At 41.5% G+C, this 21,855-nt stretch overlaps 1 protein-coding gene across 2 annotated transcripts in view; it reads left to right on the forward strand.

Annotated features, from left to right (window-relative positions):
- LOC134357641 (multiple C2 and transmembrane domain-containing protein 1-like) overlaps positions 1-21,855 on the forward strand; it is a 575,938-nt gene that overhangs the window by 158,501 nt on the left and 395,582 nt on the right. For both annotated transcript variants that reach the window (XM_063069271.1, XM_063069272.1), the window contains exons 5-8: positions 10,555-10,634; positions 12,779-12,890; positions 15,571-15,609; positions 19,896-20,060. In XM_063069271.1, coding sequence (XP_062925341.1) covers positions 10,555-10,634; positions 12,779-12,890; positions 15,571-15,609; positions 19,896-20,060 — 396 coding nt within the window. The remainder of the gene's footprint in view (positions 1-10,554; positions 10,635-12,778; positions 12,891-15,570; positions 15,610-19,895; positions 20,061-21,855) is intronic.

Raw genomic sequence — 21,855 nt, forward strand, 5'->3', positions numbered from 1 at the left:
TGGGAGTGACACAAATGAGTGTGAACGTGAAGGTGCGATGTGAGCTGTCTCGGTGGGAGTGACACAAATGGGTGTGAACGTGAAGGTGCGATGTGAGCTGTCTCGGAGGGACGTGACACAAATGAGGGTGAACGTGAAGGTGCGATGTGAACTGACTCGGTGGGAGTGACACAAATGAGTGTGAACGTGAAGGTGTGATATGAGCTGTCTCGGTGGGAGTGACACAACCAAATGTGAACGTGAAGGTGCGATGTGAGCTGACTTGGTGGGACGTGACACAAATGAGTGTGAACATGAAGGTGTGATGTGAGCTGTCTCGGTGGGAGTGACACAACCAAATGTGAACGTGAAGGTGCGATGTGAGCTGTCTCGGTGGGACGTGACACAAATGAGTGTGAACGTGAAGGTGCGATGTGAGCTGACTCGGTGGGATGTGACACAAATGAGTGTGAACGTGAATATGCGATATGAACTGACTCGGTGGGACGTGATACAACTGAATATAAACAGGAAGATCCATGGGATGTGGGCTCCACCTTCTGACTTTCATGATTATTACACCTACTTTGTTTTATTGGCTCAGATCTTGCAGACCATTGTAATCTTTAAGAAAGTTCTCCTGAAAGATCTAACAATCTTTATGAATGTTACTTTCCCAATATTGGCTGCTGTCAAGCTCTCTTCTGTCTGATGTCTGGTGTCCAGCAACACTGGTCTCACACCCGTGTAGAGCTGTCTCAGCTTGGTTATGGACAAGGAAAAAGGAGCATCATTTTTATCTGACTTTTTAAACTTTGTATGAAGACTAAAATAAATTGAGAAGTATACATAAGATTTGTTAAAATGGGCTAACTAAACATTGAGGAGGAGGGAAATTTACTCAATCAGTGAGGTGGGCTGGTGTCCATTCCTCCTGTGCTTACAAAATTATTTTATTCTATTTATTTATTTCTTGCATCCAAGGGGGAAAAAATTCAGACACAGTATGAGAACAATTACAGTGGCACAGCAAATTACCTGAATGTCGAGTGTTGTAGTTTGCCAGGTCAGGTCCAACTCCATTAATGTATACTGAATCCTGCACCTTTCTCTTTGTTTACAATATGATACTTGCTTCATCTCTAACTTCTTCCTTTTCAAGTCAGAAGAAAAAAATTGTCTCTCTTCTCCCCAGAAGACTTGATCTACTAAATATTTCCAACACACTCTTTTCATTGTAGGGTTTTGGAATCTAGTATCTAGCTTTTTGGTCACATAGTCTATGACAAGTTTCTGACTTCCTTTTAGACTAGAGGTGCTTAAATGAACAGCAACCACCAAGAAACATCCTGTGCAATTGAGACATAGCAGTCATACCTGTTTTACTTTAACTTACCACCCTGCTCATGGACTGTTGGTCCCACTCCCATCAGGGAGGAGGCTACGTTTCATCCACAGCAGGAGCACCAGACACAAAAACATTTACTTTCCCCAAGCAGTAAGGCTGATCAACATCTCCATCCACTAACTCCACCAATAATTTATTATTTCCCATCAGTCACCTTATGCACAGCTTAATGTCACTTTATGGACATACAATCAATCTTATGTATATAAGCTATCATATACTATGTGTTTATATTTAATATGTTATTATTATTATTATTTTGTTCTTTACCTTTTCAGTTTTTTGTGCTGCATTGGATCCAGAGTAATATTTATTTCTTTCTCCTTTACACTTGTGTACAGGAAATTACATTAAGTTATCTTAAATTTAAACTTACAAAGGAAAATCATATTTTATTTATAAAGGCTCCTATTCTGTTAAGTTAAAAAGGAACTATTATCAGGATCAAAGCATAACATTTGTAATGATATAAATCTGTCATTGTTACTGAACATCATGAATTTCAAACTTACTTACTACCCGTTATGCCACAAGCATTGAGGACAATGAAGGTCCTCCGTGTCTGGCGGTGTTCAGGGCTTCCTTCATGGTGATGGAAGTTTTGTCTCAGTTTTCCTACTGTCAGTCATCTCCCCGTGTGGAGACTCAGGAATACCATCATACTAAGGTGTGGAAGGATTCTTCATTGCTGTTTCCGTAGCAATTTTTATTTTACCAGTCAGAGTTGTTAGCCCTGAGCTGACCCTCCAAACCTGGAGGACCGATGGACCACATTTAGTCTGGCCTCTACCCTTTGACCTGGTTGGCACTGGTGACCCGACTGAGAGCCAAACCATAAAGCCTTGACTCTAGCCAACGTAGCTGTTCTGTTGAGACACTCAAGCCTCCAAATGACAAGATTGTGATCCTCTTGAAGGATGAAGTTCAAAGTAAATTTATTATCAAAGTATGTATATGTAATATACTGTGTAAGATGTGAATGATTTTTAAATTTGATTTGAGACTTTATTGAGATTTACTGCAGAAGTTAATCAAATCTAATTAAATCTTTTGGGCAAGTATTTGGAGTGCATGTCTAACTGGCAGTCTTATTGTCAGTTGTTTTCCTCTTTCATCAACTGTAGATTTCTCAGACTATTAGTCTGATTTTGTGCCTTTTTGGATGTAAACACTATTTGCTGATGTACTGCCATGATGAGATCAAATTCATAAGCTTTGTTAATAGGTTTGAACACAAACTACATTAGTTCCATGCAGAAATACTGAAAATGTATTGATCTTCAAATCTGTATCAATTTTCAGCCAGTTAATGTTATTTACACAGGCAGTGAGAAAAACTTATTTTGACATTGGCTGAAGGACAATAATGGACAGGGATTTGGCCAATCACACCTCAGGCCATTCAAGTATCATGCATAACATCACACAAACAGTAGAATTTGCATTAATTTAAACCTCTGACTGTTGGGCACCAAATGTCCCTGAGAATTCTAAATCGGTTACACCTTCGGCTTAGCTGGTGAGTTATAGTCTGAGGATTGTCTGTATTTCTAAGAGACTAGGTCAACTCTGCTGAGTTTATGCTAGCTCAAGATTTAGTTTTTGCAATTTATTGTTGGATTACGACATTACTTCAAGGAAGAAGGCAATGAAAGCAGTCCATTATCTGCTGATTTTGTTCATTTACCGTCAATCAAAAGCGTACACTGGATGAATCCCTCTGTTAATAGCTATCAGGAGCTAGTACGTAATTTTCTAGTACGGTAGTGGTATTGATAGCATTCTAATTTATTCTGTATTTCATCTAAGTACATCATTTGTTACTCAGTTAAATGGTAGCTTACCCTTTTCATACCATTTTCATACCATTTTAACTATTTACATGAAACTTTGGCTAATTGGGACAGCCACCTAATTGGGCCAAAATGTATTGGTCCCAATGTGTCCCAATTAATCAGAATCAATTGTTCTTACTGTCTGGGAACTATAGAAAAGCTGAGTGCAAAAAAAAACACCTTAGCAGTAAAATATAATTAAATAGAGACCCTCCACACAACCAAGTTGAAGAAGCTTCTTTTTGTGTTACAGTAAATGTCAATGAATTGGATGATGGAATTTATAGCTTTGTTGCAAAGATTGGTTTGATACAAAGGTAGATGGAGGGTGCAGGTAGTTTTGAGGGTAAAGAGAGGATCCAGCAGAACTTAGACAGATTAGGAGAATGGGCAAAAAAAAATGGCAGATGGAATACAATGTCGAGAAGTGTACGGTCATGCACTTTGGTAGAAGAAATGAAAGGGTGGATTATTTTCTAAATGGAGAGAAAATTCAAAACTCTGAGGTGCAGAGGGACTTGGGAGTCTTTAGAAACCATAGATTCCCTAAGGAATCTCTAAAGGTTAATTTGCAAGTTGAGTCAGTGGTGAGAAAGGCAAATGCGATGTTAGCATTCATTTCAGGAAGACCAGCGTATAGAACCAAGGATGTAATGTTGAGGCTTTATAAACCTCTGGTGAGGCCTCACTTGGAGTTTTGTGAGCTGTTTTGGATTCTTTATCTTAGAAAGGATGTGCAGAAATTGAAGAGGGATCAAAGGAGGTTCACGAAAATGATTCCAGGATTGAATGGCTTGTCATATGAAGAGCATTTGATAGCTCTGGGCCTGTATTCACTAGAATTCAGAAGAATGAGGGGTGACCTCATTGAAACCTATAGAATGTAGAAAGTTCTTAATAGAGAGGATGTAGAAAGGATGTTTCTTTTCATGGGAGAGTCAAGGACCAGAGAGTCTAAAGCCTCAGAATAGAGGGGCACCCTTTTAGAATGGAGATGAGGAGGAATTTCTTTAGCCAGAAGTGGTGAATCTGTGGAATTTGTTGCCACAGGCAGCTGTGGAGGCCAAGTCTTTATGTGTATTTAAGGCAGAGATTGATAGATTCTTGATCGGTCAGGGCATGAAGGGATATGGGGAGAAGCAGGAGACTAGGGCTGAGGAAAATTAGATCAGCTATGGTGAAATGGCAGGGCAGACTCAATGGGCCAAATGGCCCAATTCTGCTCCTTTATCTTATGGTCTTGTCGCTTTATAATCTGTGAAGTAAATACTGATAATGGTTAGCAAAAAGTCACTAAAGGTTCTAATTGATTGCGGGCATATTAAACTGAGGCCCGTGTTCAAAATGTACAGAACTTCATATCAAAAACCAGTAAATATAAACACTTTTATCCTCAGCAGAGAGGTTTATGTTTTTTGGGGGAATTGGAATTGGATTGAAACTGTATTATTATTGTCCCATTTACCAAGATACAGTGATCTGATAGGGACTGAAGGGGACAGAGGAGGCCAGAGATGGCCAAATATGGGGTTCTTAAAGCAGGGGTTCACAACCTGGGGTTAATGGTAAGTAAGGCTCCATGGCATAAGAAGTGCTGGGAACCCCTGTGTTAAAGTATTTTAAGATTAGAGGATTTACACAGGCAAAGCCAGTGATGGTTAAAGATCAGAGAGCGGAGATAGTGAGGGCAATGTGAGTTTGGTGAAGAATGGAGATTCAAGTAACAGAGATGTGGCCGAGTGGAAGATGAAAGTCCAACACAGATCTTTCGAATATTTGATTCTAAATGTATCAGGATTATAGATGCAAATTTCCATGGCCAGTATGCAAATGCAGGGACACAGTCTGTTCATATTATTGTGCATGTACAGTAGGCAAGGGTGTCAGAGCTGCTGAATGGATCTTACACCACTTTCTTCATGCATTGTGTCATTAAAGAAAAGGAACAGTCAATAAACTTGGGAGTGGGGCCCAGAGGTGATGGAGAAGTAAAACCATTGATCACGGATTGGGTCATCTGGTCAGAGCTATGGATATTCAGATGGTTTTGAGGTGGTCACTTTGAAACAGTGCTTGGAGTTGGGGGCATGGGAAGATTCCTGACCAAGCCTGAGAATGATGCTGAGGTTGTATAATTTGACGGCTCGTGGGTGTGGATGATCTAAGAAAGATTACTCTTTATCTGTAAGAAAAGATTTGCTGGCATAGGGGAGGGTCCAAAGGAGGTTCACAAAAATTATCCCAGGAATGAAAGGGTTAACATACGAAGTGTTTGATGGTTCTGGGCCTGTACTCACTAGAGTTTAGAAGAATGAGGGGGGATCTCATTGAAACCTATTGAACATTGAAAGGCAAGATAGGGAGGATATGGGGAGGATGTTTCCCATAGTTGGTGAGTCTAGAACTAGAAGGAATGGTCTTAGAATAGAGGGATATCCATTTAGAACAGAGAAAAGGAAGAGTTTCAGCCAGATGGTAGTGAATCTGTGGAATTCATTGCCACAGGTGGTTGTGGAGGCCAAGTCATGTGGAGGTTGATAAGTTCTTGATTAGTCAGGATGTCAAAGGTCACAGAGAGAAGCCAGGAGAATGGGGTTGAGATATATAATAAATCAGTCATGATGGAATGATAGAACAGATGGGTCAAATGGCCTAATTCTGCTCCTATGTCTTATGGTCTTATGGAAAGCTGGCTGAGTTCTGTTGAAGAGGCTTCATTTAAATCGTGCTGCATTAGAAAAAAGTTAATTTTTCAAACCTTGTTGTCCTGAGAGGGCAAAACACCTCACGTTCATACAAATGAATTCCTATATAGTGTTTTAAAGGAGTGTTATGTGGAAATTGAGAATGTCAAGTGGGTGTCTGATGTGGAAAAGGTATCACCGGAGCACATGGAATTTACTACTGGAAGTGCCTGGTAAAAATAAATTCTGGAAATGGGTAATTCAACTAGTAAATGGTGAGAATCACATCAACTCTGGTTCTCAACCCACTGGAAGGAATAATAGCTAAATTAAACCTTGTACTTCCTCAGTTATGTATTTATTCAGAGGTGGAGTTTCACTTGGAGTGCAATCAAATTGTTCCCAAAGTTTAACATCTACTGTGGACCCACATAACCTGGAAATGTTTAAAACATTTTACTTTCAAATTTCACTTTAAGGAGCATTCCTTGAAAACAAATAAATTATGAGTTGTAATCATAAAAGGCATTTAGACAGGGAAGGCAAATAATTCAGCTTGAAAAACTCAGGCCAAATTGACAGAAAATAGACAAAACTATTTTCTAATTATATGGGCAGATGGCAGAATTTTGTTTCTAAGTGAAACTTAGACTTACAATGCATGCATATTTGTGTTTTTACTTAATTTTTGGAGTTTCTTTAAAGCACTGCCAACATCTAGTATGCAAAAACTTCAAATAAATATGGAGGGTCTGGCCTGTTTTATGATTGAGACTAGACTTGAGCATGAGGTTTTCAAAACTAGCGCAGAAACTCACAGAAAGCCAAGAGGTCCTGAATGTGATTTACATTTAAAATTCCATAACCTTTTTCACTTTGATGCACAATGTAGAATTATACACATTGGGTTAGGTGCCACAGAAAAAGGCTCTTTGGCCAAATTTGTTCATGCTGAACAAGTTGCCAACCTAAGCTAGACCAGTTGCCTGCATTTTGCCATATCCCTCTAAATCAGGGATTCCCAACCTTTTTTTTAATTTCATGGATCTGTGGAACTCAGGTTGGGAACCCCTTCTCCAAATCTTTCCTATCCATGTACGTGTTTTAAATGAGAACTATGGGAACTCACATGGGACCCAGCTATGCCTGCCCCTTCGTTGGTTATGTGGAACAGTCTGTGCTCCAAACCTATTCTGGTGCTGCTCCCCAACTTTTTCTTCGGTACATTGACGACTACACTGGTGCTGCTTCCTGCACCCATGCTGAGCTCGTCAATTTCATCGACTTTACTTCAAACTTCCACCCAGCACTCAAATTCACTTGGTCTATCTCGGACACTTCTCTCCCCTTTCTCGATGTCTCGGTCTCCATCTCTGGAGACAGACTGTCCACTGACATCTTCTACAAACCCACTGACTCTCATAACTACCTTGACTATACCTCTTCCCACCCCGCCACATGCAAAAAAGCCATTCCCTATTCCCAGTTCCTCCGTCTCCGCCGCATCTGCTCCGAGGATGAGGCTTTCCGTTCCAGGACATCGCAAATGTCCTCTTTCTTTAAGGATCGTGGTTTCCCTTCTACCGTCATCAATGATGCCCTCACCCGCATCTCCTCCATTTCCCACACTTCGGCCCTCACCCCATCTTCCCGCAACCACAACAGGGACAGAGTTCCCCTTATCCTCACCTACCACCCCACCACCCTCCGGATCCAGCACATTATCCTCCGCAACTTCCGCCACCTTCAACAGGACCCCATCACTAAGCACATCTTTCCCTCTCCACCCCCTCCACTTTCCGCAGGGATCAGTCCCTCCGCAACTCCCTTATCCGCACGTCCATCCCCACGGATCTCCCACCTGGCACTTATCCCTGTAAGCGTAAGTGCTACACCTGTCCCTACACCTCCTCTCTTGCCACCATTCAGGGCCCCAAACAGTCCTTACAAGTGAGGCAACACTTCACTTGTGAGTCTGTTGGGGTCACCTATTGCATCCGGTGCTCCTGGTGCGGCCTCCTCTACATCGGTGAAACCCGACGAAGATTGGGGGACTGCTTCGTCTAGCGCCTCCACTCCGTCCGCCACAACAGACTGGATCTCCCGGTAGCCACCCACTTCAACTCTGCTTCCCACTCCCATTCAGATATGTTCATACATGGCCTCCTCTACTGCCATGATGAGGCTAAACTCAGGTTGGAGGAGCAACACCTCATATACTGTCGAGGTAGTCTCCAGCCCCTTGGTATGAACATTGAATTCTTCAACTTCTGGTAATTCCCTCCCCCTCCCTTCCTCTATCCCTATGTCACTCTGCCCCCTCCCCCAGCTCCCTCATGGTTCCGCCTCCTTCTTCTACTACCGATTGTTTTCCTGCCTATGACGTCGATGCTTCCCCTCCCCCCCCCCGTCTTTCAAATTACTGGTCTTTAAACCGAACCTACAAGCATTCTTCAAATCCTTCCCCCTCCTTCATTCTTCAGTCGTGACGAGGGGTTCCGGCCGGAAACGTCGATTCATCATTTCGACTGATGCTGCCCGACCTGCTGAGTTCCTCCAGCGTACTGTAGGTGTTGCTTTGATCCCAGCATCTGCAGGTTGTTTTGTTCTTACATGTTTTAAATATTGCCTTTCAAACATTGTAATTATAACGGCCTCAATGACTTTTGGTGGATGATGGTAGGAGCAGCTGGTGCATATCACAAGTCCTGGTTATGTGTCCACTGATGCTAGGCAGACAACTGAAGAGTATTGATGATTGCGGTCACCCATCTTGTAAAAATTTTGCCCAGAAGAAGGCAATGGCAAACCACTTATGTTGGAAAATTTGCCAAGAACAATGTCCGTGTCATATGCCAGGGTACATACTGATGATGATAACTGTGAACATTCACCTGTACCTTCATCTGTACCTGAACATTCATCTGTACCTTCACCCTTCACATGGATAAAGAAAAACTGAGGACCATGCAGGAGGGAAGTGTTAAATTGACCTTGGGATAGGTTAAAGAGTTGTGTTGGATTCTGATGTTTTAATCCAAGGTGTTTTTCAGAATTCGGGAAAGAGGCACATAAGTTATTGCTTCACGATGGTTTTATTGAGCATCGGTAGAACAAAGGAAATTGAAAACGGACAGTGATAGGAGCAGAAGCTAGTAGTGTAAGGCTTAAATGTAAAAAGACTAAGGATGGTGTGACCTTTTGGTCAACACTTGCATAGATAAGGAAAATTCCATTCAAATTTGTAGATAAGAGTCAACCAGTGAGATATTCAGATAATGCAGCACCAAGAGAAGCTTCCAGAATCATACTTTTGTATAACTACTAGGGGAACACACTGAACTTGCATATACATACTGAGATCACTAGGGGGCATATTAAACTCTTGCATGCATACAAGAACTACTTAGAGTAAGTACAAGCAGATAATTAATTGTTAAACTGCAAAGAAAATGACAATTAAACAACTTAATCTAAGAATTAAATAGTCAGATCCAACAATTGACAGAGTGTTATGAGTTGAAGGGACTGCCCTCTGCTGTTAGGTTCTATTTTCAATACGAATCATGATTTTCTAAATTTCTATGAGGTGACCCTTTATTTTCATATACACCAGGGAGAAAGATCAGCTCCAAGCTGCTGGTCTCTCCTTATAGCTTGAGCACTCCATCCCCAGTAACATCCTTGTGAACCTCTTCTGCACTTTTTCTATCTGAATGACATTGTACAGCTGGGCAACCAGGAATGCAAATTGATTGGATTGTGCCAAAAAATCTGATCAAGTGGAAGTTCTGAACCATAATGTTTACTGTTATTAGAGCTAAGTTATGTATTACTATTTTAAATTTTATTTTCTTTTTAAATCTTTTTATTAATTATTATTGAAAATCAACAACAGAGAAAAATACATCAAAATAATCAAGACAGCATATCCATATGTAGAATAAGAGTTAAACTATCAACCAGGCTGAACAGTATATCAATAATAATCAAAAAAACAAAATGTTAAAGCTTTTTTATGGAAAAAAGAAAGAAAGAAAAAAAGAACCCCTACTAACTAAAACAGAAAAAAAACCCTAATAACTGAAAAAAAAGGGAAGAAAACACCTATTTGGAGCACAGACCCGGAGCTATATGCCATACAAGCTTCCATAAAAAAAAAGACATCAAACCGCCAACTAAATCCATATACCCAAGCATCAGAAAAGGACCATCGTTATTAACTCAAGTCAAAAGATAATAACAGGCCAAAGAACCCCACTTTTTCTCGAAGTCAAATCTAGGATCAAAAGTTCGACTTCTAATTTTTTCCAAACTAAGACATAACATCACCTGAGAGAACCATTCTATCAAAGTGGGAGCAGAGGCATCTCTCCATTTTAATAAAATAGCCCTTCTAGCCAATAATGTGACAAATGCAATTACGTATTGGTCAGATATAGAAATACCGTGAATATGTTGAGGAATTATACCAAACAAAACTGTCAATTTATTAGGTTGTAAATTGATTTTCAAAGCTTTAGAAATTGTAGAAAAAATAGATTTCCAAAATTGTTTCAATACAGAACACGGCCAAAAAAAATGTGTCAATGTAGCTATCTCAGTTTTGCATCTATCACTATCTTTAATTTTGGTTTCTTTCATCTAGGTGTTTGACTATGACTTTGGGTTGCATGATGACTTTATGGGTTCAGCCTATCTGGATCTAACCAAACTGGAATTAAAGAGGTAAATGACATTACAGTCAATACATACCATTGCCATTTTTTCTTTTGTATAATTGGTTCAAGGGTGCAATCAACATTCCACATGGATCATACTGTGAAAGTGTTAGATGATTTAGGAAAACATACTCGAAAGCAGGAAGTGTTAGGAATCGTGAAGTTGCAAGCAAATCACCACAGTCCTTTTCATTGTGCCATCTGATATTGCACTAACTTGAAATTGTACAGCTCCTTTACCTGAAACCAAAATGTGTGAGAATAGGCCAAATGTGAAAGATATAAAACTGAGCAGTAATTTAGCACCTTACATAGATGCGAAGAATGCTTAGAAATGCAATGTGTTCAATGTTGAGGAAGAATCCAAACCCATGAGATATATAACATACTTGGTACTACCAATGAATACAAACAACAGAAGATCTTTAATTCACAAAAAACACACAAAATGCTGTAGGAACTCAGCAGGTCAGGCTGCATCTATGGAAAGGAATAAAGAATTGACATTTCAGGCTGAGACCCTTCATCAGGATTGAAAAGGAAGGGGGAAGAAGCCAGAATAAGAAGGTAGGGAGAAGGGAAGGAGGACAAGCTAAAAGGTGATAGATTAAGCTAGGTGATGGTGGGATTGTGGTGGTGGTGAAGTGAAAAGCTGGGACATGATAGGTGGAAAGATAAAGAGCTGAAGAAGAAAGAATCTGACTGGAGAGGAGAGTGGACCATGGGAGAAAGGGAAGGAGGAGGGGAACCGGGGAGGTGATGGGCAGGAGAGGAGAAGAGAAGGGATAAGAGGGGAGTCAGAATGGAGAATGGGAAAAGAGAGAAAGGGGAGGGGGAGAAATTTTAATTCCATAACATTGGATGTTTTCTGAATATTACTGCCAGTGGTGTTGCCATATTTGTGGCTATCCCTAGTTGCTCCACAGAACTTCCTGTTAAACAATGAGTGCCTTTGTTATGTGCCTTTGTTATGATGGTGATTGGGTAGGAGAATTGTGTTTTATTAAATTGGTTTCAATGAAGGTTGAATGATATATTTCCAAGTCAAGCTGAATAATAAGGTAGCTTGGAGGTGATCAGCCTCACCTTTAGGAAAGTGAGATGGGATTTTATTGAATACTGAAAGGCCTAAAATCGGTGGATGTGGAAAGGATGTTTCTCATAGTGGGTGAGTCTAGGATCAGAGCACACAACTTTAATATACAAGGATGTACTTTAGGACATAGATGAGGAGGAATTTCTTTAGCTAGAAGGTTAATTTGCCACAGATGGCTGTGGAGACCAAGTCACTGAGTATATTTAAAGCTGATATCGATAGGTTCAAAGGTTACAGGGAGAAGGCAGGAGAGTAGGGTTGAGACGGATAATAAATCAGTGGCAATGGAGTGGTGGAGCAGACTCGATGAGGGAATGGTCTCATTGTGCTCCCTGTGTTTTATGGTCTTACATTGTTTTAGGCTCTTTTGGTCGAAGAGCCTTGGTAATTTCCCTGCACTGATTTCAGTTCTTCAGTTAACCTGACCCATTGATGGAAAGGATTGATACTGCTTGTGACACTTCACGGTGCTCTCTCTACAACTTCAGAAATAGCTAAGAATATTGTTAATAAATTATATTCCAGTTTAATCAGAATCGGCTTTGTTATCACTGATATGTCATGAGATCTTTAGTTTTGCAGCAGCAGAACAGTCCATAACACAAAAACAAAGACTTAAACTGGGAGAAGGCAGGAGACCGGGTTTGAGAGAGAAAATAAATCAGCCATGATGGAATGGCAGAGCAGACTCAATGGGCCAAATCGCCTAATCTTGCTGTTCTTGTCGTGGTCGAAGCAGTCCTTTCTAAATTTGTATGGTTTTAACACCACCAACAAATTGCAAATGGAAATATGCAAAACATAAAGGAATCATCTTTCATAAATGTCTTCATATCAGGGGTCCACAGACCCCTTGTTTAATGGTAAGGGTCATGGCATAAAAACGGTTGGGAACTATCAGTCCTTTCATAGATACTGTATATTATCAAATTTATTTGTACAATTAACTGAGCACAGTCCCAGTCTTCATTGACAGTAGAATTAACTTAAACAATGCACTGAGATGAAAGAGTCTTGTTCACATGTATATTAACTGTATACACTTTCTCTCACAGAGCAACTGAAGTGACGTTAAATCTAAAAGACCCAAGCTGCCCTGTTCAGACACTAGGGAGTCTGTTAATGACAGTTACTTTACTAAGCAGAGAAGGTGACCCGAGAGATGCTGTAAGTTTATAATTTCATTCTTCCATATGTGCGCTATGCAAAGATAATTTTGCATTGCTTTTAACGTCATTCGTTTTTCTGAACACATCACGGTGACAGTTAAAACTTGTGGTTGCTTATCGCAGCACAGAAAACTAATGGTCCAGATCTGCTTAGTTGTATGTACTACTGAGATGTGTCTGCATTTCTACACAACGAACCTGGAGTTGACAAAAATAATGCACATTAATAAAATAACTTGTTTCATTTGGTTCATTAAGATCATTTTTCAGAATGTTGGAATTTTCAATGCCAGGAAACAGATTCCAGAATTCTAAAGGGAAGGTGATCTGGTTGAGAACTGGGCTCCAGATTCACGCACTGAGTCCTTTCTTCTAACTTAAAATGGAAGTGTGCTGTGTCTTTGTAACTATTACCAACAGAATGGCATGGCTATGCATTCTACGAGGGGTGATTGACAAGTTTGTGCCCTAAGGTAGAAGGAGTCAATTTTAGAAAACCTAGCACATTTATTTTTCCTACATTTACACACTTAGCCCAGCGGCTGTGGAGCATACAGATCCCTTCTTTGTAGAAGTCGGCGTCTTGGACTTCCAGAAGTGGTCCACAGCGTGGGTGATTGATAAGTTCGTGGCCTAAGGTAGAAGGTATGCTGTCCAAGTTGCATGCCATCTTGGACAATGTCTCCCATCCACTACATAATGTACTGGTTGGGCACAGGAGTACATTCAGCCAGAGACTCATTCCACCGAGATGCAACACAGAGCGTCATAGGAAGTCATTCCTGCCTGTGGCCATCAAACTTTACAACTCCTCCCCTGGAGGGTCAGACACCCTGAGCCAATAGGCTGGTCCTGGACTTATTTCCTGGCATAATTTACATATTACTATTTAACTATTTATGGTTTTATTACTATTTAGTTATTTATGGTGCAACTGTAACGAAAACCAATTTCCCACGGGATCAATAAAGTATGACTATGGCTAAGGAGATGAGTTATTAACTTCAAACTTTCTGCATTTTCACTCAAAGAGTTGAACTGCATGTGCACGTAATGAGAGCTGTATAACTCATCTCCTTCTACCTTAGGCCACAAATCTATCAATCATCCCTGCTGTGGACCACCTGGAGGTCCAAGACGCTCTCGTTACATGCTGCAGTTCAACTCTTTGAGTGATAATGCAGAAAGTTTGAAGTTAATAACTCATCTGCTTCTACCTTAGGCCACAAACTTATTAATCACCCCTCATATGTACATTGTGTACACCAAGCCGCAAAATAGTGTAGCTGGTGCTTGGAGAGCATGTATCACACAATGTTTAGGCCTTTGTGCTCCAGTTTTAGACTCAATTAATTTAGGATCATTTCCCAAGGGTTACAGTGTAAGAGATAGAACCTGGTGTTATTCCTTGGGTGGACACACCGTGAGCATGATATTTTCTACTATTTTGTAATGTGTCTGCTCATATTTCTCTGTCCCTTTTGTTTGTTACTGTTTCTAAGTCTCTTTGCAGTGAGGAAATACTGATGGATCATTCTTTTCCTCGTCTCCTCCAATCCTCTGGCAGCTCTTTATGAGATTCCAAAGTGGCAGTGCCAGAGTGACAGAGGCTTGCAAGAAATTCAATTCCTATATGGCAGAAAATTATGTATATTCATAGAAACATAGAAATCCTACAGCACAGTACAGGCCCTTTGGCCCACAAAACTGTGCCGAACATGTCCTTACCTTAGAAATTCCCTAGGGTTACCCATAGCCCTCTATTTTTCTAAGCTCCATGTACCTGTCCAGGAGTCTCTAAAAAGACCCTATCGTATTCGCCTCCACCACCATCGCTGGCTGCCCATTCCACGCATCTGCCACTCTCTGGGTAAAAAAAACTTACCCCTGACATCTCCTCTGTACCTACTTCCAAGCACCTTAAAACTTTGTCCTCTCATGATAGCCACTTCAGCCCTGGGAAAAGGCCTCTGACTATCCACACAATCAATGACTCTCATCATCTTATACACCTCTATCAGGCCACCTCTCATCCTCTGCCGCTCCAAGGAGAAAAGGCAGAGCTCACTCAACCTGTTCTCATAAGGCATGTTCCCCAATCCAGGCAACATCCTTGTAAATCTCCTCTGCATCCTTCAGCCATACAGCCTCCATCCAAAATGGGGTGATTGTTATGTCAGGTTAAATTACTGGATTTGCTCAACTGCAAAGCATAAATTACATGTGCAGAGGCTACACCAGGAGTTCAAAACATGAATGGATTATTTATATTTTAGTATCAGCTTTTAATTTCCAAGTGTTTATGAGCTGTTATTATTTCTGATTAGGCTCTGTTTTTCAGCATGGTTAAGAGGTAGTTTCCCAGTTGAAAACTGATGTATTAGGAACACATAGTACTTGGTGATTAAATTCTGGAAATTAAAAACGAATAAACCAAAACTGTAAATTCCTTGAAAATGCACAATTCAGTTGTTGTGTTTAGGGTAGACCTCTGATTTAAGTAAGTGCCTTTCATTTAAATTTATTTATTAAACTTCTTTATAATTGCAAGGCTGAATAAGCTCTCCACAATTCTCTGTTTTCTTCAGAGACAATGCTGGTTCCCATATAATTATCAATAGATTTATTATATTCAATATATTGCTTACTGGTGTTTAAACATTTTGTCCTCTCCACAGAAAATGTACTTGAGAAGGAACTGGATACCTTCCTGCAAGGTAATGGATAATTTGAAGACAGTTTGTGCTGGTAATGACAGGCACCTTGTGTATAGCCTGAGCGTGCTTCACAAATAAAATCTGACACTAATCCTCACAAAGATATGCACTCAGTGGCCACTTTATTAGGTACACCTGTTCATTAATACAAATATTCAATCAGTCCATCATGTGGCAGCAACTCAATGCATAAAAGCATGCAGACATAGTCAAGAGGTTCAGCTGTTGTTCGGACCAGACGTCAGAATGGGGAAGCAATGTGATCCGAGTGACCTTGAGTACTTCAGAAACTGCTGACCTCCTTGGAATTTCACATATAACAGGGTCTAGATTTTACAGAGAATGGTGCAAGAAACAGAAAAAAACACCCAATGAGTGGTAGTTCTGTGGGGTGAAAACACCTTGTTAATGAGAGAGGTCAGGGGAAAATGGCCAGACTGGTTCAAGCTGACAGGAAGGCGACAGTAACTCAAATAACCACACGTTACAACAGTGGTATGCAGAAGAACATCTCTGAATGCACAACACATTGAATCTTAAAGTGGATGGGTTGCAGCAGCAGAAAACAACAAACATACAGGAGGTACTTAATAATGTGCCACTGAGTTTATAGCTTGAGGGTGCTTTACAAATAAAACCTGACACTAAACCTCATAATATGTTGTCTTGTGTATGTTGGGGAATGCCCAAGTTAGTGCAATCTTTCATTGATTCTATTACGGTTATTATTCTATTATGGATTTATTGAGAATGCCTGCAAAAAATGAATTTCAGGGTTGTATATGGTGACATATATGCACTTTGATAATAAATTTACTTTGACTTTGATATAGTGTATGTGGGCAAACTAGGTCAAGTACTGTTGGAAGAACTGAGGTTTATGTTCAAGCAGGAAGAAGATGTGGAGAAACAGCTTTCACTTTCCCATGCTCTGTTTGCTGTTCAAAGCTGGAGTAGCAATAAATATATGAAAATCAGATCCAATTCCTTCCTCTGCTGCCCTTGACCTTTCCCACCCACCTGGGCTCACCTATCACCTTCCAGCTATCCTCCTTCCCCTCCCCCCAGCCTTTTTATTCTGGCGTCTTCCCCCTTTCTTTCCAGTCCTGATGAGGGGTCTCAGCCTGAAGTGTCGGCACTTTATTCCTCTCCATAGGTGCTGCCTGACCTGTTGAAGTCCTCCAGCATTGTGTATGTGTTGCTCTAAATAAAAATGCCTGCTGTCAGTATCCAGGGTTAGAGATTTCCACTTTTCAGGTTCGCTGAGCTGAGATATGCTATGCCTGATGCATTTCTCTTTTCCGCAACATCACCCATGTGAGGAACAGTTCCACTGGGAAAGTGAGGAGCCTGAGATACTGGATGAATGCAGCTTCTGTATTCATGCTGAAAGACTCATTTGGCTTCAGTGCAGGATTCTCAAAAGCCCGGTATTTGTGGAGAGCTGTTAAGCCCCTCACTTACTTACTGCCTGTTGCACCACTGATGTTTAAGTTAGTAATGGAGGTCCTGCATCTGTGTCTCTGAGGCACACAACCCTCCAAACCATGACAAGGATGTGGTGCTCTTGGAAGTTCAAGCCCTTTGTCCTCCTTACACAACGAGCCTGAGTCGTGCATGCATTTATCGATGGAAGTCTCTGTAAGTTCCTTGGTCAATCTTCCATCATTCAAGCATGTGTTTAATACCAGTACTGTCCAGCAGCTGAAACAGTTGTGTTTATACTGTAGTGTGATACTTTAATACCCTTGTCCTGGGCAGTTTCCACTGAAATGGCTGTGCACTCGGATGCAGCGGTCTCTCTGGGTCCAAACAGAAGTGCAATTTTTCACTTTTTATATCTTTTCATGGTCACACTGCTGCATACTGAGAATTAAGTACTACAGGTCTACCCCACTAGCAAGATGGCCGGTAGCGGTGGAGCTGGACTTGTTGCACCTGCCTCAGCCTCCCAGGTGGTGCGTGAACCAACAAGTGGTGGAAATGTTTGGCTTGGACGTGACCCTGTTGGACATTGGTAATGCCGAATACTGCGAGCCCAATTCACTGGTTCATCGGTGAGACTGATGGCGGGGGGGTTGCGTGACCTTGGTTGTTGTATGGATGAGACCACCATGCCTCGGAGGTGCCTGTGGCGTTCACCAGCAAAAGAGACGCTAGAGCTGGTTGTGAGCAGCTGGATTCTGCACTAGGTTGGGAGATGGCCCTCCAGTGCTCACTCAGAAGGAATAGCCTCTGACAGCAAGTCTGGATCCTTGTCGTCACATGTGGCTTAGCTACTAAGCCTGGTGGAACTGACAGTAGAAGGGGAAAGGGTAGGTTACTGAAAACCAGATGCTTTGGGCAGATAGGGCTCATCAGCCAAATTTGGCAGCTTAGCTAGGAGAAAGAAATGTCAAAGCTGCTTTGCTGCTGTACCTACTCATGGGGAAGGCTTTGGGAATAAAGTCCTTTACTTATTTACTGCCTGTTATGCTGTTGATGTTTAGTAGAGTAATGGAGGTCCTCCATCTGTGTCACTGAAGCACGCAAGCCTCCAAACCATGACAAGTTATGGTGCTTTTGGAAGTTCGGATCTAGGGTTCAATGCTGACTGGCAACTCCTGTGATGCCACTGGTGCCAAACATTTGGTTCATCAGCTGCGTGGAGAAGTGGAGCTTGCCACATGGACAACAGTCTGACCTCCATATCGTACTGGCCAGGCTTGCATATCAACTGTCCGTAGACAGCTCAGGTGCAAGGTCCATGGCCAACACTGTCCGACAGAGGGCCTCAGTGTCTGGAGTCCCAGTTAACCAGAGAACTTGGTGAGACACACAAAGGAGAACCAGGCTATTCAGATCTATGACTATGAAACACTGTTTAATACTAATACCAGCTTTTACACTCCTGACTTTCCTGTCAACTTCCTTATATTCTACCACTCACCCATTGACGAGGGGAAATCAAAACTGAGTAATTCTAATTCACCAATTAAGCAGCATGTCTTTGGGATGTGGGACGAAAATGGCGCATCAAGGTAAAACACATGGACACCCTCTCGCTCACACACACACACTCACTTGCACACTCTCATACACAATGTCTCTCACACACACACACAAACACACACACACTTGCGCACTCTCATACACTCTCTCTTACTCACACACACACCCTCTTTGTCTCTCACACACACTCACTCTCATATGCATGCACACACTGACTCTCACTCACACACATTGACTGTCACTCGCACACTTACACACATTCCTACACACACGCAAACTCACCACAAACAGCACCGCAGGTCAGAATTGGACCCAGATTTGCAGAGCTGGCTGTGTTCTGCTGTGCTGGAGACTGGCCCCTCCCGCTGGTGTTCAGTGCTGGGAAGACAAACTGGATTGTGTTTGTCTGCGGCTGCACTTGTGCAATATGGGGAACCGCTACAGGCTTATTCTGCGGAAACATGGCTCCAGGTCAAAATCCAAGCACAACCAATCTACAGGCCATGACACTCGGGGACTGGGGCTATATTATTATTTTTTTTAATATTATTTTTGTAACTATATGCTTTGTTATAGTTATGCGTGTTGTGTTCTGTGTATGACTGTTGGGTCTGTGTTTTGCACCTCGGTCCCAGAGGAACACTGTTTCATATGGCTGTATTCATGTGTTGGGTTGAATGACAATTAAACTTGAACTTGAGAGTCCAAAGATCAAAAGTTCAAAGTTCAGAGAATATTTATTCCTTAAATATGTATACCTTATACAACCTTGACATTTGTCGTCTTGCAGGAAACCACAAAACAAAGAAACAGAACAGTCTGCAGTGGGGAATTTCTGTGCCAATGTCATATTAATATTTAACTTGGAGAGGAATTTGTAATTGATGAGAGTGTTATTATTATTTGGAATTGTAATAATCGTGAATTATTACAATTCATTACCTGACCGGTGGTGTAGTGGCATCAGCAGCGAACTTTGAGGCAAGTAGTCCTGGGTTCGAATCCAGCCAGCTCCTTGCACGCTTTCCATCTGTGCTGGGTTGAGCATTGAGCTAGCAACTCGGCCTCGTAAAAAAAACAAGTGCTGAAGATGTGGCATGGTTGCTGCCCAATGAGCCACAAGGCACGGAGAGGAACAACAAATTATAATCCAGGAATCATAATAGTTCCTATTATTCCTGATATTATTATTAAGAATCATTATTATTCCTAACCACACCATCAGCAATCAATACTCATATTCATTATTCTTTATTCATTCTAACTATTTTCCTGCTCCTGTTGGGTCCTGTCAGGTACAGAACGCACGCCTTCTGGAGGCACACAAGAAGGACCAGCTGTGGAGAGGTGTTGTCAGTGTCACTCTCGTCGAAGGAAGAGACTTAAAACCCATGGATCCCAATGGCCTCAGTGACCCATATGTGAAGTTCAAAATGGGCTGTCAGAAATACAAGAGTAAGGTAATTTACAATTCACATCACGAATTGAAGTCTTTTATAACTTTAGAAATTAATTGTCTAGCTGTTCATTTCATTTCATTTCAGTTATGTTAGTGGGCCAAGTGTATGGAGATAAAAGAATTTTAGTACAAGTATTTTATCAGTGGCTATGCTGGCTTTCCCGTGGCAAGATACATGGACAGCACACAGACAGAGGAAAAATGAATGGGAGTTGTATCAGGCACAAGGAGTCCCTTTCATTTGCTCATCATTGTGACTTATATGTATATCGCATCATGTCTGGAACTGAATCATGGAAGCAACTGCCTAACCTTCCCCAGAAGGAGTCAGAATCTGATTTATTATCACTGACTTAGATTATGTTAAATTTGTTGTTTTGCAGCAGCAGTACAGTGCAAAGACATAAACTACTATAAGTTATAAAATAAATTGTGTAAAAGTAAGGAATAACAATGTGGTGCTCGTTGATTCATGGACACAGCTCAGAAGTCTGAGAGCTAAGAAGAACCTGTTTCTGAGTCATTCACTGTGGAAGACACTAGCAGTATGGTGGAAGTTCCAGGTGTCAGGGGTTATGAAGTGTGTTTTTTTTTGAGTATCGCACCAGACAGTCAGCCATTCTTGTCTGGCGCGTGGTGTCAGGATTGGTCTCCTTTCAGATTAACTGGGTCACAATATGAACCTTCCTGACTTGACCCTTTTTTTTATGAGGCTGAGTGGCCAGCTCGACGCTCAACCCGGCACAGATGGAGCCTTTTCTGATTGGCTGCCAGTGACTAGTGGTGTTCCACAGGGGTCTGTGCTGGGACCGATTCTTTTTACATTGTATGTTAATGATTTGGATGATGGAATCCGTGGCTTTTCTGCAAAGTTTGCAGACGATATAAAGATAGGTGCAGGGGCAGGTAGTTTTGAGGAAGTAAAGAGGCGACAGAAGGACTTAGACAGATTAGGAGAATGAGCAAAGAAATGGCAGATGGAATACAGTGTCGGGAAGTGTATGTTGATGCACTTTGGTAGAAAAATGAAAGGGTTTGCATGTTTTCTAAATGGAAAGAAAATACAAAAAACTGAGATGCAAAGGGACTTGGGAGTCCTTGTACAGCATTCCCTAAAGGTTAATTTGCAGATTGAGACTGTGGCGAGGAAGGCAAATGCAATGTTAGCATTCATTTCAAGAGAACTAGAATATAAAAATAAGGGTGTAATGTTGAGGCTTTATAAAGCACTGGTGAAGCCTCATTTGGAATATTTTGTGCAGTTTTGGCCCCTTATCTTAGAAAGGATGTGCTGAAACTGGAGAGAGTTCAAAGGTGGTTCATGAAAATGATTCCAGGATTGAATTTAAACGCAAACAACAGGAATTCTGCAGATGCTGGAAATTCAAGCAACATACATCAAAGTTGCTGGTGAACGCAGCAGGCCAAGCAGCATCTATAGGAAGAGGCGCAGTCGACGTTTCAGGCCGAGACCCTTCGTCAGGAAGGGTCTCGGCCTGAAACGTCGACTGCGCCTCTTCCTATAGATGCTGCTTGGCCTGCTGCGTTCACCAGCAACTTTGATGTATGTTGCCAGGATTGAATTGCTTGTCATATGAAGAGCGTTTGATGGCTCTGGGCCTGTATTCACTGGAATTCCAAACACTGAGGGATGACCACATTGAAACCAATCAAATGGTGAAAGGCCTTAATAGGGTGGATGTTTCCTATGCTGGGAGAATCTAAGATCAGAGGACACGGCCTCAGAATAGAGTAGCGTCCTTTTAGAATGGAGATGAGAAAGAATTTCTTTAGCC

The sequence above is a fragment of the Mobula hypostoma genome, chromosome 16 (assembly GCF_963921235.1).
Source record: "Mobula hypostoma chromosome 16, sMobHyp1.1, whole genome shotgun sequence".
NCBI classification, from domain to species: domain Eukaryota; kingdom Metazoa; phylum Chordata; class Chondrichthyes; order Myliobatiformes; family Myliobatidae; genus Mobula; species Mobula hypostoma.